An 18,065-nucleotide genomic window follows, 5' to 3' on the forward strand; every position below is an offset into this window, starting at 1 on the left:
CATGCCGATAATAGCTTTTTTGATTTCTAGTCAACGTGCATGATTATCCAGATCCTGGTGGCCTGCTATATGCTATTCTGGTGTGTTGTGGAAATGTGACGCCCCTGGACTATTGGGTCATCACAGGGTATTGCACAATCTGCCCTCCCGTGCAGTATCCACCTCTTTCTTGGTTTAGGGTCCCTAACTACCGTACATGGTGTTGCCTACATCAGCCAATCAAATCCTAGGTACAACCTGCACCACACCCACCAAACACACCAGTGGACGGCTTGAGTGGAATAGAATCGCCCACCTGGGAGGGTTGGACAAGGGAGGTCAGGAGTGTCAGAAGTAGAGAGTTGGGTCTGAGAAGTGAAAGTGAGAGGAGGTCAGGAGCAGGGCTCCTGGGAAGCAATCGAGGTAGCAGACGGTGGTCTGGGCCTAGAGGAGCTGGACCCCCGGTCACAGGAGATCGTGGCAAGGGGCACGGATCTGTCAAGGAGGACAGCCGGCGACCTTGCACCATCACCGGGCTAGGACCAGGGCACGACGGGGTACGTGGACCCTAGGTCGGGTAGTAACTTCAGGCAACCCGATAATTTACCCGAGGAGAACGGAGTCTTCAAGAGCCGTTCCCACCCACTTCAAAATCGGGGCATTAGCGCATCGAGGGGGATAGGACTTTTCAATCCAAAACGGTCCAGAAAATCCCAAGCGTGAGCCCTGACAGCAAGCTCCCACACTTAGCCATAGTGGGAAGCGGGACCCGGCATGTTTCACACTAAAGAAGTAAACTTAGTGCCAGGAGGCAGGTCACGGATCACCAGGCAGCACCATTGGGGACGGGACCCGAACTAATCTCCCCTCAGCGGCAGCGGCGTCCAGAGACTTGTTTGACCAGGTGTCAGCTTAGGCTAAGTTCACATTTCCGCTAAAATGTATCAGTCGAAATCCGCTGCTATGGTAAACAACGGAATCCGTTTAGCGGATTCCGTTGTGTCCCATAGACTTGCATTAGTGGCGGATTGCGACTGATGACCCTGCGTTGCATCCGCTGCGTCGCAGTCCGTCGTATTTTGACTGACCGCCGGGCGGGGAGCAACGCAGAATGTAACGTTTTTCGGGCCGTCGAAAACAACGCACCATGCAGGAATCCGTCGCCATCCGTCACACTTGCAATGGATGTCTATGGTGCTGGATTCCGTCGTAATCCGTCTTACGACGGAATCCAGCGTTGGATTCCGTCATGCTCTACTGAGCGTGCCCAGCATGTTTGGCACGCCCACTGGGCTGTCCCAAACACAAACGGATCATGACTGATCCGTCAAAAAACGGACGCACAGCGGATGTAACGGACGCAACTGATCCGTTTTTTCACAGGATTCCTGTGAAAGGAATCCTGTGAAAAACACATCAGTTGCATCAGTTGACATCTAAAAAACAACTGATCCGTTGCTGACGGACCTGACGGATTGAAAACAACGGAAGTGTGAACTTAGCCTTAATGGACTGAGTGAGTACCACAGTGACTCCTTTGCATCCAATGGCACTCCCCCACCATCACCGAGCCCCGGGTATCCCCCCTACCCGTGGAGGGTCACAACACCTGGCTGCCCCATTCCATCATTCCCGAGTACTCCCAACTGCAGCGGTGGTACTCCTAATTACCACATACCATGGGTGGCGTCACGAACTCTATGAAAACCCTTGTAAATAACCCCCTTCATTTGAGTGGCCGCACGACCCCCGAGTCCGGAGACCATCGAGCCACTGAAAACCCGAATCCGAGCAGCTCGGCTGCTGGCACGGGGGCGGCATAGAAATACTCTTGTCATTTAATTATATCCTTCCTATTCTTTATTTCATCCTGGGCACATTTTGTCTATACCTCTTTGAGTGATTGCTTTGAGTTTAGGTTTCCCCCTGTTTGTCTATCAGTGCGGGACTTGCCACTTCAGTCCTGGCCCTCTCCTAGTTTGGGGGTGAGGGAGTTTTAGACCTTGGGCTGATCAGGAGTCAGGGCTACGCTGGCAGTCCAGACCTCTTCACCTTCGGAAGTATTTCTGAGATCAGGGACAGTTTGGGCCCCCTAGCCTGAGGGCCAGTTTAGGAGAGTCTATTCCCAGTTACTTCGTTACCCCCATGACACAGACTCAGCCACGACCCAATTTCAGTGCTGTTACTGAGGAAAAGAGGTTGTTGGCCAAAATCTTGCGATAGATCACTCCATCCATCCTTCCTTCAATACGGTGCAGTTGTTCTGTCCCCTTTGCAGAAAAACACCTCCAAATTATTGGGTTTCCACCCCATGCTTCATGGTTGGGACGGTGTTCTTTGGGTTGTACTCCTACTTCTTCCTTCAAACACAGTGAGTGCAGTTGATACCAAAAATTTCTATTCTATCTGACCACATGATATTCTCCCATTTTTCCTGGATCAGGCCACGCTCACATCAGCGGTATTTTGCCGCAAAACCGAATCTGTCATAAATGCGATTTAGTTCCATTCATTTACAATGAACTCCCGGCAAGATGTGGTCACATGCGGTTGTGTATGCCGCACGAAACCGCATGTGACCGCATCTTGCCACAATTCCATTGTAAAGGAATGGAACTGAAAGGCATTTATGACAAATCCCGTTTTGCTGCAAAATACCGCTGATGTGAGCGCGGCCTCATCCAGATCTTCATTGGCGAACTTCAAACTTGCCTGTACATGGCAATTGCTCGCCAACTTTAACAATACATTGCTAAAGTTTATCGATAGGATCAATAGTGCACAGCTATTGCTTAGAGATGTGACTCCTCTGTAAAGTGAGCTACGTCATTGTTTGCACAGTGGTTTATTCCATGCCCTTGTTTACTTTTTTCCCTCTGCTCTGTGAGATGCAACTGTTAGGCCGTGGCCACACGGTGCACTACTGCGATCCTTGGATGACACTCAGCTCACGCTGGCAGCACAGCGGGAGCCGAGTGTCAAGCAAGTGTCACTGCGATTGAGGTCCAATCGTGCAATCGGACCAAAGCTGTGGGGGGTGGGGCAGCACTGAGGAGGGGCGGGTCAGTGCTGAGGAGGGGCGGGCCGGCGCTACAGAGGGGAGGGAGGGATTTATCTCCCGCTCTCCTCCGTTGCCGGCTATTGCCATTCTCGCTCTGCACTCGCAGTACACCAGTGTACCGCGAGTGCAGTGTGATTTTTCTCTCGCCCTATAGACTTGAATGGGTGCGAGAGAAACCAAGAACGCATTACAGTCGCAGCATGCTGCGGTTGTTTTCTTGGTCCAGTTAGGACCATAGCGCTTTACGTCCATAAATTCCTCCCCTCCGCAGCGCCAACCATCAGTGCTGGCCCGCCCCTCCTTGGTGCCGGCCCCTCCTCGGTGCCGGCCCGCCCCCCGCAAGTGTGGTCCGATTGCAAGATTGGACCTCAGTCGCAGTGACACTCGCATGACACTCGGCTCCTGCAGTGCGGCCAGCTTGAGCCGAGTGTCATGCGAGAATCGCAGTAGTCCACCGTGTGGCCCTGGCCTTAAGGCCCCGTTACACGCAACGACATCGCTAACGAGATGTCATTGGGGGTCACGGAATTCGTGACGCACATCCGGCCTCATTAGCGACGTTGTTGCGTGTGACACGTACGAACGACCGCTAACGATCACAAATACCTAATCGTTGATCGTTGACACGTTGTTCAAATCCCAAATATCGTTGATGGTGCTGGACGCAGGTTGTTCATCGTTCCTGAGGCAGCACACATCGCTACGTGTGACACCCCGGGAACGACGAACAACACCGTACCTGCGTCCTCCAGCAACAAGGTGGGCGTGACTTGCCTTCAGCTGCTCTCCGCCCCTCCACTTCATTGGACGGCTGCCGTGTGATGTCGCTGTAACGCCACACGAACCACCCCCTTATAAAGGAGGCCACAGCGACGTCACTAGGAAGGTAAGTCCGTGTGACAGGTACTAGTGATATTATGCGCCACGGGCAGCGATTTGCCCGTGACGCACAAACGACGGGGGGGTGCTTTCACGCGTGTTAAGCCCCCTTTAGTCTTGCAGTGTCAGAATTAAGAAACACGTGGAGTGGTCGCATTCGATACCCAATAACTATACTACAGGAATGGAACACACATGATAATGGTCATTGTTGGGCAGTGTTAGACACCTAATCTGATACCAAACATATATTTACAGAAGATCATCAATAAAATCAAGGAGTAAACACTAGAGATGAGTGAACCCAAACTTTAAAGTTCGCTGAGAAAAATCAGTGTTCGAGTTCTGAGTTCAGGTGCTCTACGTATGCAAACCACTCGCGCGAGCATCGCTGTGCTTAGGTACGCCCGGTGCTCAGCCCAGTGCAAGCAGTTTGTAGTGTTAGAACGGCTTTCGCTGGGGGTAACCACAGTGTGGCTGGATGTAGAGTGCACCAAATAAAAAAAGGAAAAATCCAGCTCAAACTCCTGAAGAAGTGATCTGTTTATGGCTGGCTGCATGTGGACGGAGTTCTGAACTGCCCAATTAGTGACTTCCATTGGGGTTCAGGTCAAGTCCGGGTCCCAAACCAAACTTTAGATAAAGTCCAGCTGAACCCGCCTAACCAAACGGGTTCACTCATCTCTACTTATCATCACTTACACCCATTCATAGTCCCTCTCTCCAACCCCTGAAGTGATGGCTTTGTGCAGGATGGTTAGAGCCACAGGTTTGAAAGTGCTTGTCCTCCATCATCTTTAGCCCTCTGTAATACAGATTTTACCTGTGAACTGAGGCAAATGATCATTCGCCAAAGGGAAAACAAGCTGATTTCTCTGATAAGATATATTTCCATGTTCCTTATCCTTGATTGCAGTATTCATTTATGAAAACTGCTTATATGCCACGGTTTCTACTGATCGCTGCATCCAAGTAGATAAAATGGTTTTCCATCTTTTTATTTTTCAACACATTTACCTCTTTATTCCAAGACTACTTTTCATTACCATTGACTGGGTCACGCCTCATGATTATAACCATGAGGATACTTAAGCTGCAATACCCTGCACATGAGTTAAGAGACATGGCTATATCAGGAGAACTATACAATATATATAATTGAAGGTATTTGCTAATTTTATTAATATTATTATTACACCCAATACATATTGGGATAGGATCTTGGAGATGGGAAAAACCCTTTTAACATTTGATAAAAAGGAGCATGTGTCTCATGCTTTTTCCATGTTTTTTACAAAAATTGTTTGTGACGATATTATTTTTTAAGATTTTAACATCTGCTTTATTTCTGGCTATTTTATTTTAATACATGGAAGCTTAAAAGGAAAGTACCAGAAAAAAATATAATACCGTAACCCAGAGGAATTTTTTATTTCGTTTTTTTTTTTTTTTTTTAAATGCCAAAACTAAAACACTGTGCATGTAGACTTTTGTTTTAAATAACTACTGTCTACATTATTTTTGGAAATCAAAATGCCTCAAGCATGTGAATCAGATGGGATGTAACGTGATAGAAGATTACAGCCCGGGGAAGGCGGAAAACTTTCATACAGGCGGCTGGTGGGGATGGAGTCAGTGACGGACTCTGGCTAAATATGTTTATAGAGCTATAGTAGAAAATTAAGATTTCGTCCTCATCATGAAGTACCATATTTTCCAGATTATAAGACGCACTTTTCCCCTAAAAAATTGGCGGTAAAATGGTGGTGCGTCTGATAATCTGGGTATGGCTTACCAGGATGGCGGTGGTGGATCGGGGTCACAGGAGGCAGGGTCAGCGCTACTAAGGGCTCGTGAGAAGGGGGTGTCACTGCAGTGGTGCAGCCTCAAGAAGGTCACAGAACAGAGGGCCGGCGATACTTCGGGCTCAGGGGTGTCGCAGCGAGGGGCGCCATTAATCTGCAAGTGGGCTCCTTTGAATTGCTGGCGGCTGACACGATAGACTTTAAGAAAATGGCTGAGGGGGCGGTGCCTGTGCAAATTGGCCTCTGTAGCCATATTCTGGAAGTCCATCACGTCAATCTGCGTACGTGCCACATCTGCAGCCATTTTCTTGACGTCCATCGCGTCAACCGCCGGCGATTCAATGGAGCCCGCAGGCCACCAGCATATCAGAGGCGCACGCTGCTGCAGTATCGCCGACCCTCCGTCCACTAACCCTCCTGAGCCGTGACACCCCCTCCTCCAAGCCCGAAGCATCGCCGACCCACCGTCCACTGACCCTCCTGAGCCGTGAAACCCCCTCCTCCGAGAACACAGCATCACCAACCCTGCCTCCTCTGACCTTTCTGAGCCGCTCCACCACTGCCGCTTCCCCCTGGTGAGCTAATATAAGATGCACTAGGATTATAAGATGGACCCTTATATGAACAATGAAAAATCATTTTTTCCACCTCTAAATTTGGGGTGCGTCTTAAGGCTGCTTTACACGCAGCAACATCACTAGCGATGTCGCTGGTGAAAGCACCCGCCCCCGTCAGTTGTGCGTCACGGGAAAATCGCTGCACGTGGCGCACAACATCGCTAGGATCCATCCCACGTACTTACCTGCCTAGCGACGTCGCTCTGTGGCCGGCGAACCGCCTCCTTTCTAAGGGGGCGGTTTGTGCGGTGTCACAGCGACGTCACATGACAGCCGTCCAATAGAAGCGGAGAGGCGGAGAGCAGCCAAAAGAAAGTGACGCCCACCTCGTTGCTGGAGGACGCAGGTACGGTGTTTGTCGTTGCTGGGCTGTCACATGTAGCGATGTGTGCTGCCTCAGGAACGACGAACAACCTGTGTCCTGCAACAGCAAAGATATTTGAGATTAGAACGGCGTGTCAACAATCAACGATTAGATGAGTAATTTTGATCGTTAGCGGTCGTTCGTATGTTTCACACGCAACAATATCGCTAACGAGGCTGGATGTGCGTCACGAATTCCGTGACCCCAACGACATCTTGTTAGCGATGTCGTTGCGTGTAAAGCCCCCTGTATAATCCAGTGCATCTTGTAAAATAAAAAATACGGTAGTTATTTCTCATCTCATGTGTAATGAATATCTCCTGCAGTATTGCTAATGCTGATTCCAACGTTTGTAAATGAGATGTGAATTAATGTTATGGAAGATGAGTCTATGAGAAACATATTCAGCTGCCGACTCCGAGGAAGAAACTGTTTGCTGTGTGTGCAGTAAAATAAAATATATAGATTTTATGTGACGATATACAGAAATTAAACCTGTCGTATTTTTCAAACTATAAGATGCACTGTTGTTCCCCGCCACAAATTTGGAAGTAAGGTTGGGGGTTGCGTCTTATAGTCCGGATGTGCCTGGGGTGGCATTAGTGGAGCGGAGGCACAGCAGGCAGGAGCAGGGTCGTGCTGCAGGAAGCCACAGCTCGGGCGAATACGTGTCAGTGCTCCCCATGGCCATAATACCACCCACCTCTCTGCACTGAAGCCGCGGTGCCGAAGGGTGGGTGGGATTATGGAAGTGGGGAGCAGTGAATATTTTTTTTTAATAGCAGGCACACGTGGTCAGCCCTGCCGCCAGCTTATTGAAGCTGCTGGGGCAATCGTATGTCCACTATGACCAGAAATTGAATATTCACTGCTCCCGACGCCTATAATAGTGGGCGTGGGGAGCAGTGAATATTCATTTTGGATTAGCTCGCAGCTGAGGTTAGCTTGTGACTGGAGATCACATGGCAGTGACGTTATGCGCTGTCCTGCTTACACACTGACATCAGTTGAGGGCACCAGAAGAGGATGTAGGTGAGTAGAATTGTGGTTTGTTTTTTTTGTTTGTTTTTTACGTGTGCACCATAACGGGAACCATGTATACCAGGATGTGCCCAGTGTGGGGATATATACAACAGAATGAGTACATCACCCCCATAATAGTGTCACCGGCAGATTCCACCCCACTCCCCAAATACAGTGTGCCATGACCACATTTTTTGCTTCAAACATTTTTCTCTATTTTCCTACTCTATAAGCATCTTATAGTCTGAATAATACAGTAAATACTGGAAAATAATAAAAATATTACAACTCACATGAATGATCCCCCATACTCCTGTGTCTCCAGTGCTGTGTTACCTACCAATCTCTGTATTTTCTGGTCACATATTATCTATACAACCAATCAGTAGCTGAAATAACCAGTGAATGGCACCAGCTGACTGTCACCAATTCAACTAATGTTTCAGTGTATATAATCTAAGAATACAACATCTACACATTATATCTCCTCATATATTTTCCTTTTTTATCTTCAGTGATTGCATTATTACACAGGATTCTTTATGATGTTACACCGGCTCATCTTCTCCTAATTCAGGTCTCTACAAAATCACATCCTCTCAGTGGAGATCTTTAGAAGAGAATTTTCCAAATTAACTCATCAAGGATGGATAGGGACAGGGACAAGATGACACAGAAGATGCTAAACCTCACCCTAGAGATCCTCTTCCGGCTTACTGGAGAGGTGAGAGATTCTGATAATGTCACATTACATCATTCTTATCTATGGGAATAACAGATGGACAGAACTGGAGAGGTGAGGACTCTGGAAATGTCTGTAGTGAGATTTATTAATGTGTCTCTCCATAACCAGGATTACACAGTAGTGAAGAAGACCTCTAGTGAGCGCTGTCGGGACCCTGTGTCTGAGGGATGGGGAAGACCCCTGAGCCCAATCACGGGGCCTCCACCTCACCCCCTGATACATGAGGACATCAATGACCAGAAGATCCTAGAACTCACCTACAAGATGATTGAGCTGCTGACTGGAGAGGTGACACTGCTGGGAATGCTGGGACATTATACAGTAATTCTATGAAGGGATCGGGGGGGTGACGGTATCATTGTATGTGTCAGGTCCCTATAAGGTGTCAGGATGTCGCCGTCTATTTGTCCATGGAGGAGTGGGAATATTTAGAAGGACACAAAGGTCTATATGAGGATGTCATGATGGAGGTTCCCCAGCCCCTCACATCACCAGGTAATAGACAGGACTAAATTCACACTGTGTGTAATTATCCCCATGTAAGATATGAATTCAGTTCCTGTATGTGTCTCCTCCAGTTCTATCCAGTAAGAGTACAACACCAGAGAGATGTCCCTCTCCTCTTCTACAGGAATTTAAGCAAGAAAATCCCACTGTTCCTCAGGATTATCAGGTAGGTGCGGAGAAGGTGACATGAAATCTCCCTATAATGTGTAAAATACTGTGAAGGTCTTGTGCTCAGTCTTGTTTTATCCACCATTATTATATGTTTTAGGCTATGTGCGCACTTACCGGATTTTTCGCGGATTTGCTGCATGTTTCGCTGCAGAAAATGTTCATAACATCTCTGCAGTGAATCATCAGCAAATCCTATGGAGAAAAAAAATCCTGTGCGCACTGGGCGGAATTTGACAGCTGCATGTTTTGCTGCGGGAATCCCGCAGCAAAAACAAGTGCATGTCACTTCTTTTCCGCACATCGCTGCGGGATTTCACTTCATTGACTCAATGTTAATCATGAAATCCCGCAGGGAATAACGCAGGCAGCAAATTCTGTGCGGTTCACTGCGTTTTCCTGCGTTATTCCCTGCGGTATTTCGCGGTTTACCTCCGGTAATGTGCATCGCTTGTCTGCGGTTTTGCAGGGAAGTGATGTCATTACAGGAAGAGGAAGCCGTGCAGAGTAAACACACACACATCACAGACATAGAACACATAGACACAGACACATAGAACACACATAGAAAGAAAACGGAAATATAGAAAAAAAAGAACGTGGGCTCCGCTGCATATTTACCATCCAGCCGAGGTAAGCACACAGCGGCGGCCCGGTATTCTCAGGCTGGGGAGGGAGAGAGGCAGGGATAATGTCCCCCGCCTCACTCCCCCTCCGGCAGCCGAGAATATCAGCCGCAGCTGCCCCGGCACTGTCGCATGCAATATGCGGCAGTACCGGAGTGTCCTCGGCTCTTCTTGCCACCGTGTAGCAGTGGTGGCAAGGTAATACAAGGGGTTAATGTTGGTGGGGGACCACCGCCATTAACCCCAGGCTTGATCATGGCAGCGTCTATGTGACAGCTGACATGATCAACCCGTAAGTAAAGTGAAAAAACACAGACACCAAAAATCCTTTATTTTAAATAAAACCAACAAGCCTCGTTCACCATTTTATTAACCCCTCCTGCACCAAAGCTCCGGCGTAATCCACACAGCTCCGGCTCCTGCGTCCTGCGCTGCTGACATCCAGCCGCGACTGTCACAGACACAGGCTGAATGCAGCAGACAGCAGAGGTAATTACCGGTCATTTCCCACGGCCGGTAATGTGAACTCACTGCCGACCGTGGGAAATGCAGCGATCTGTCTTCTATCTATCCCTCTATCTATCTGTCTGTCTATCTATCCCTCTATCTATTCTTCTGTCTATCTACTATCAGAATTAAATGTATTTTTTTTTTTTTTTTCTTCAATGTGCTTTATTGCATTGAATGCAATAAAGCACATCCCAACCCGCACGCGGCAAAACCGCGGCAATACTGCGAATAATACCGCGGTAAAACCGCGGCAAACCGCATGCGGTTTTCGGGTGCGGTTTCCTGCGGTTTTTTACCGCGGGTGCGGTAATCTTTGAGAGCATGCGGAATTCTCTCAAGGAAATTTCATTTCCCAGTGCGCACAGAGCCTTATACTTGTGTAATGAGAGCGGTGGAGATGGCAGGATTAGAGCTGATCATAGATGAGACTTCTCCATCTGTCTGTGACTTTTACAATGTTTGTTTCAGGGTGAAGATCTTACCGATATTGACACTACAGAGACATATGTGAGAGATGATGAGTGGTTTAAAGAGGAGATTCCTACAGATAACCACCCAGGTGAGTAGTAAACACAAAATGCAGAGAAGTCACAGATTCTTCTCAGTCACCGTCTGTGTCTGGTTTATCTGCGGTGTAGTCCGACCATAGCACAATCAAGTGGTCACCATTCTGCTGCTAAACCAAAACTGTCCCCATTACTTTGGGCATTGGAAGTCCTTCTGTTGGAGTGAGATCTGTTCTGGCCAGAGCTTACAGCCCAGATAACGCACACTACTCTCTGGAATTAGAAGATGCTGACCCTTACCTTCCCAGATTACTAAACTACAAATCCAAATGACAGCGTACATAGCATGTGCTGACAACTTAGAAAATCTTGTGAAGAAAAATATAATCCGTATGGTGTGCCTTACTTTTAAGATGAGACCAAAGTCCATGTCCTTTTTATTTATATGCTCAATTATGCACAGTAGACACAAACTCAATTTTATTTTTATTTTTTTCTCCTTTGTTTTTATATTTAATTCCATCCCCGACACCCACCCATCCAGATCAGAGAAAAGAAGAGATCATCTACAATCAACAATCCTTTCCAATATATCCAAAACTCATACCTTATACTTATCCCAGCAATTATTATATTTGGATGTGTAACTCGGCCTAACCTGTTGTTACAAAAAGATATTTTTAGAAGTTATCCCGTCCTTAAAAATAATTCCCCTTGCAAATAACTGAGAATTGATTAGATCCTGAAATGACAAAACAATATTCAGCCTCTCAGCAACAAATGTGATAACCGGTTCCCAAAAATCTCTCATTCCAGGCTGTCCCAATAGATCTGCCACCTCTGAGTTAAGCTGGAGTCACACTTGCGTGTGACATGTGCTTGGATCTCATCGCCGTGTCCGGACTCACCGCCTGATCTCAGGGCAGGCGCGTATAGCTGCTTAGAAATACATGAAGCTGCAAGCTCCAGTCCTAAGGGTGGGCAGCTGGTCCGGGCAGTGCCATGCGATCCACGTCCAAGTCACGCGAAAGTGTGACTGCAGTCTTACAGTTAAGACGTTTTAAAATGTTTAATATTTCTGATCTTCTGCATCAAAGCCAAGGACGGTGCAACCTGTGAATAACCATAAATTGAAATATCCTCTCATTTGATGCAGAGAAGAAAATTAGCAGGATTCACAACTATTTCTCATTGTTTAACCTCTTCATCACATATGAGGCACTGGTATATTATATGCTGGCTCCCTAACGTTGATGTGGGCTCGCACACCGTGCCCGCATCTTTCCCGTCAGATAATGGCTGTGTTATTTAGCCACCATCTGCCTCTAACTGCCACGGGTGGAGTGGCGTTTCGCTTGCGGCTGTTAACCTGTTAAATGCCACTGTCAATTTTTGACAGAGTCATTTAACAAGAGCCAGCAGGATGACTCGTTATTCCACCCATCGGAGTGCCTGTGGCGTGATCGCGGAGCGCCGATGGTTTGCCATGAACGCTGGGATTCTGCTGGATCGCACCTTGTGTCTGTTATGCGGATACTTTTGTGAAAGCCAACCTTTAGCTGCCGTTCATAGAGTATCTTGATTTTCACTATACATAGCAGTGCTTATGCACTGCTCTGCATAGTGCAAATGATCAGACAGCTGCAGGTTTAAGCAACCTAATGAAACTAGCAAATACAGTGAAAAGTACAAAATGTGATATAAAAAATACAAAAGTTCAAATAACCCTCCATTTTGCCCATTTAAAAATACACATATCTGGCATCGTTGCATTTGTATATGTCTGGTCTTTCAAAATATAAAATAAATTAATCTGATTGGCAAACTGCATAACAGGAAAAAAAATAAAAACACCAGAATTACGTGTCTTTTAGCCTCTGCAACGTTGCATTAAGAGATGATCAAAACGCCCCAAAATTGTTTAAAGAACAACGTCAGCTTAGGCGCAAAAAATAAGCCCTCACACAGGCCAAGATTCTGAAAAATTAAACTGTTACTAGCTTCGGAAAAATGGCGACAAAAGCAAATTGTTTTTACACGTGTAAATAAAACTATATGTTTATGTGTGTGAATACACATATAATATATACTTAGTATTTCTGTGATCATACTGATCTGGAGAATCATATTGCAAGGTCAGTTTAGTGAACATGGTAAATGAAAAAAAAAAATAAATTGTAGAATTGCACTTTTTGTTTTTTAATTCCAAGTACTTAGAAATCACTTCCTGCTTTCCAGTACAACACATGATGAAAAAGTGCAATTCTGCCATTGTTTTGCTTTTACGACATTCTTATTGCCATAAAAATGGCTGGAAAAAAATCTGAATATTGCAAACTTTTTTTTTTTTTCTTTTTGTTGCAATTTTCCAAAACTTAATTACCAATTGGGTTATTTTTTTATTGATATCATTGTTACTTACATACATTTTATTTTTGTGGCGAATTATTCCAGTATTTGGGAGGCAGAACAAACAGGTCCGACCATCATGCTCTGCACGTTCCTGCTCTAAGATCTATTGTTATATTGTTAACTGTTTTTGTCTCAAAAAATAATTGAATTTTTCTACATAACATGTAATTTCTATGGATATTTTAGAAATGTTATACAATGGTATTTTTTAAGACCATTTTACTCACAAATAATATTTTTTATTCTTAGCAGGTGACTGTACCAGATCAGAGGTATCAGTATCTGGAATGTTTAAATCAGATGACTTTGATATCGAGCAAGATATAATTGAAGTGAAAGTCATTTCTCCAGATATCCCATCATCCCCTCAGAGCGAAGATCTATCATCTGATCCTTTTAAACTGGTCCCATCTTCTGATTCATCACAGGTTAATAAGAAAAATAAAAGTCATGAAAAAGGCATTGAAAATCAAATTGCTCTTACAGCAAAGAAGCCATTTTCAAGCTCAGAATATAGAAAATGTTTGTCCCTCAAAATGTCTTTTGTTACTCAGAAAAAAAGTCACACAAAGGAGAAAAGATTTTCTTGTGCATACTGTGGAAAATATTTTAGCTTCAAATCAGAGCTTGTTGTACATGAAAGTGTTCACACAGGTGATAAGCCATATTCATGTTCAGAATGTGGGAAACGTTTTAATAGGGAAAGAGCTTTAATTGTCCATCAGCGAAATCACACAGGAGAGAAACCTTTTTCATGTCCAGATTGTGGGAAATGTTATGCTGATATATCAAATCTTGTTAGACATCAGAAACTTCACTCAGGTGAGAAGCCATTTTCATGTTCTGAATGCGGTAAATGTTTTAATCAGAAATCAGATTTAGTTATCCATCAGAGAACTCACACAGGAGAGAAGCCATTTTCATGTTCAGAGTGTGGGAAATGTTTTAATCAGAAATCAAATTCAATTGTTCATCAGAGACTTCACACAGGGGAGAAACCTTTTTCATGTTCAGAATGTGGCAAATGTTTTAATCAGAAATCAGCTTTAGTTGCCCATCAAAGAACTCACACAGGGGAGAAACCTTTTTCATGTTCGGATTGTGGAAAATGTTTTGGAGATAAACCATATCTTATTAGACACCAGAGAATTCACTCAGGAGAGAAGCCTTTTTTATGTTCACAATGTGGAAAATTTTTTGCAGATAAAACAACTCTTGTTAGACACCAGAGAACTCACACAGGAGGGTTGTTGCCATATTCATGTTTAGAATGTGGAAAATGTTTTAATCAGGAATCCGATTTAGTTGTCCATCAGAGAACTCACACAGGGGAGAACTCATATATTTTTACAAACTGTATATGAAAACCTATAACAGAGTCAATGAAAGTAATGAGAAAGGAAAAGCAATTTAGAACTTACATTAGAATTAAAACATGTCCATTTACTAATAGACATTGGTTATCTAAAAAGCAATACAATATTAGCATTAAATATATCACATTGTTATATATTTAGATAGTCTCTATGTGGATAAGAGTATTGCAACCCCCTCCACCTCCCTCCTCACTAAAAAAAAACACCCAACATTTCCCCCTCTTTTTTTAACTCCCAATCTCTGTGATCTAGAAGCTGAAGGAGGAGATGGGACAACGCCGTGCTGCCATGTGGAAATAATTTGACCCAAGCAGTAAAATAGTTTTTCTTTATTCATCAATGCATTTCGGCAAACACTGTAGCCTTCTTCAGGACAAAAATCACATGTACAGGACCATAACACACATGGGATATACTGTATATACATATGGGACACACTACCTTAATTGATACAATAAGGCGCATATTTTAGCGACATTGTCAGGTGATCATTTTTTAAATTTAAAAAACTTTTTATATATATACAATATTTCATTCTGTTTATTTACATACAATATGTTGAATAAAATAAAGGTTTCCTAATGTACAAATGACAATAATAAATTATAGAAAACAAAAAGGAGTATTTCTTTGTTGTGTCAAGTGACCGCAAACCCAGTACTATAGCAAATGAAAATCTCTGCTGTAGGCTAACCCGACTCAGCATCAGGGCTCATGTCCACTCGCACCAGTGTTAATCTCTGGGACAGTGTCCTCTTGCTTAATTTTTCTACGGCACAAATCGTGCTCTTGGTGCAATCTCAGCATGCTGCGTTTTGCACAGAGTCTCGGCTCATGCGTGTGTAAAATTGCACTGCACTCGCATGTTATGCGACTGCAGTGCGGTGCACACAGAGACAGACAGCGGAGGAGATGGGGAGAAAGTGCTCCATCTTCTCCGCTCCTGTGATGTGATCGCAAGATCGCATCACAGTTGCATGAACCTTGGCTGACACCCGCAGCAGAGGGTCATTAGCATATCACTTCCGATGCTCTCGCATCGGAAGCGGTACTCAAGTGGACAAGAGCCCTCAGTGTGATGAGCATTCAAAGAAGTGACGATTAGGGTGAAAAAACACACAGTGAGCGTAGAGATAAAAGGGAATTTGACTTTTCTGTTACTCTTTGAGGAATATTCTCACTACATGAGATGGTGACCATGAACCCAGTGATGAATGAGATTGAAATGCTAATTGGGAAGCTTTTCCAATAGGATTAGCATGTTGAGCCAACAGAAAAATAAGGATAGAGAGGAGATCCAATGATCATCAAGAGGAGAGAAGATCCAATGAGCACAATGTCGGCTGGGAAATTGACTTTAACAGGTAAAATCTCCGCTGTTTTTTTTGCATGAAACTCAAAAGTGAGATTGATGAAACATGTTAGAGTGCGATCTGTGAGAAAAATAACTATCGCTTGATTGCATCATATTCAAAACATGTGTAATTTGAAACCCATAATATAGTGTACAGAATTTACCTATACAAAGATAAAAATTCTATAGAAGAGAAAAATGGGTATATAAATCACATAGCTGTGCTTACTGATTGATGGATCTCTTTCTAAAAAGTAGTGAATTATAATGGTTAGTTGATATATACAGTGTGTCCACTCATATCCTGTCCACCGCCATTAACTTGAGAATGGCGACAACTATATGCATAGAAGTGGTGTCTAGGTATAGTAAAGTAGCCATGCGCTACGCCATGAAACCACCTATAGCTCCACCTGGTGGAAAACAACGGAGTTAGCATTTTTATCTTGAAAACAGAACGAGAAAGAGAAAAAAAGTGAATTAAAAAGTTCTAGGGCATCATCCATTCAATACGAATCGACACCTTGCATAAAGAAATGCTATGATTAGAACGTGTAAAACTCACAAGGCTGCGGACGTGAAGCAGTACCTCATGGAGACCTTCCTACAAGTCAGTGGGTATAGTGGCTGCGTGGAGTGGCCTCCACGCTCACCTGACCTGACCTCATTGGACTTTTCTGTGAGGTCACATCAAACAGCAGGTGTATGCGACCCCTCTACCAACATTGCAGTGTGATAACCAGCAGGTGACTGGATCCGCAAGGACTGCACGGAACCACAGGAATTAACCAATGCAAATTTAATAACGTATTGCACGACACAAGTGGGGGAAAAGCGTGGGAAAGGAGAGGGAGAGAAGCTGGAAGGTACACAGCAGTGAATATAATGTAATATACATACAAATACTTTAACTAGTTTGTCAAGGCTGCAAAGCCTCAGATAGTCCTCCAAAAGCAAAACACAGTATCCTTACTAAGCAAAAACGCTGAGTCCTTGTTACTTTACTCGTGAAACACAGTGCAGAGTCTTTTCCTAGCTGTCCCTAACTAAGAGTAGTGTGCACACTTAACTGCCGGTTTTAGCGTGGGATTCCTCTGCTCCTCTCTTATCTCCTCTTCCCACAATCGCGTACAAGATTTCTCCCGTGCATCCCCCATACTCTGGAACGCTCTACCTCAGCACATCAGACTCTCCACTACTGTGGAAAGCTTCAAGAGGAACCTCAAGACCCACCTCTTCCAACAAGCCTACAACCTACAATAGCCCTCAGTCCAGTTGACCACTGCCAGCTCTGTCCTCACCTATTGTACCATCACCCATTCCCTGTAGACTGTGAGCCCTCGCGGGCAGGGTCCTCTCTCCACCTATACCAGTCTGTCTTGTACTGTTAATGATTGTTGTACGTATACCCTCTCTCACTTGTAAAGCGCCATGGAATAAATGGCGCTATAATAATAAATAATAATAATTATACCTGGTCACCGTTGGGGCCCGTATTCCGCCGGCAGACACCTCTAAAGTTCAGTCTTTGTCCCGGATCTGTAACTTGCCCGTGCTGTCTGGCTCCTCGCTCCACATCCAGCCTCTTTGGATCTGTGTCTTGGGGAGACGTCACACAACACTCTCAGGTACTTGGACCTCGTTCAGCAGGGCAGACTGCGGCCTTCTATCTTTCAGCAGAGCCGAGCACACTCCTTTCTCCTGTTCAGCCACAGGTAGACTCCCCTCCTCCTCCTGTTCAGGACTGTACCAAGTCATACGAAGCAGCAGGGCCTTTTTGCCCGCTGTTCTCTGTTTTGACAGCAGGTGGCAGCATAACACAAGGACAAGTCCACAAAACAGTCTTTTAACCTGTATATATATATATATACAGTCAGGGCCAGAAATATTTGGACAGTGACACAAGTTTTGTTATTTTAGCTGTTTACAAAAACATGTTCAGAAATACAATTATATATATAATATGGGCTGAAAGTGCACACTCCTAGCTGCAATATGAGAGTTTTCACATCCAAATCGGAGAAAGGGTTTAGGAATCATAGCTCTGTAATGCATAGCCTCCTCTTTTTCAAGGGACCAAAAGTAATTGGACAAGGGACTCTAAGGGCTGCAATTAACTCTGAAGGCGTCTCC

At 44.9% G+C, this 18,065-nt stretch overlaps 1 protein-coding gene across 2 annotated transcripts in view; it reads left to right on the forward strand.

Annotated features, from left to right (window-relative positions):
- LOC142312126 (uncharacterized) overlaps nt 1–15,169 on the forward strand; it is a 41,148-nt gene extending 25,979 nt beyond the window's left edge. Inside the window, exons 2-7 of one of the 2 annotated variants that reach the window (XM_075351013.1) lie at nt 8,244–8,452; nt 8,582–8,761; nt 8,845–8,968; nt 9,052–9,146; nt 10,753–10,843; nt 13,452–15,169. In XM_075351013.1, the coding sequence (XP_075207128.1) occupies nt 8,375–8,452; nt 8,582–8,761; nt 8,845–8,968; nt 9,052–9,146; nt 10,753–10,843; nt 13,452–14,566 (1,683 nt within the window). In that variant the 5' untranslated portion in view covers nt 8,244–8,374 and the 3' untranslated portion in view covers nt 14,567–15,169. The remainder of the gene's footprint in view (nt 1–8,243; nt 8,453–8,581; nt 8,762–8,844; nt 8,969–9,051; nt 9,147–10,752; nt 10,844–13,451) is intronic. The other variant, XM_075351014.1, reaches the window with a different exon arrangement.
- The last annotated feature ends 2,896 nt before the right edge of the window (nt 15,170–18,065 follow it).

This window comes from Anomaloglossus baeobatrachus, chromosome 5 (assembly GCF_048569485.1).
Source record: "Anomaloglossus baeobatrachus isolate aAnoBae1 chromosome 5, aAnoBae1.hap1, whole genome shotgun sequence".
Taxonomy (NCBI): domain Eukaryota; kingdom Metazoa; phylum Chordata; class Amphibia; order Anura; family Aromobatidae; genus Anomaloglossus; species Anomaloglossus baeobatrachus.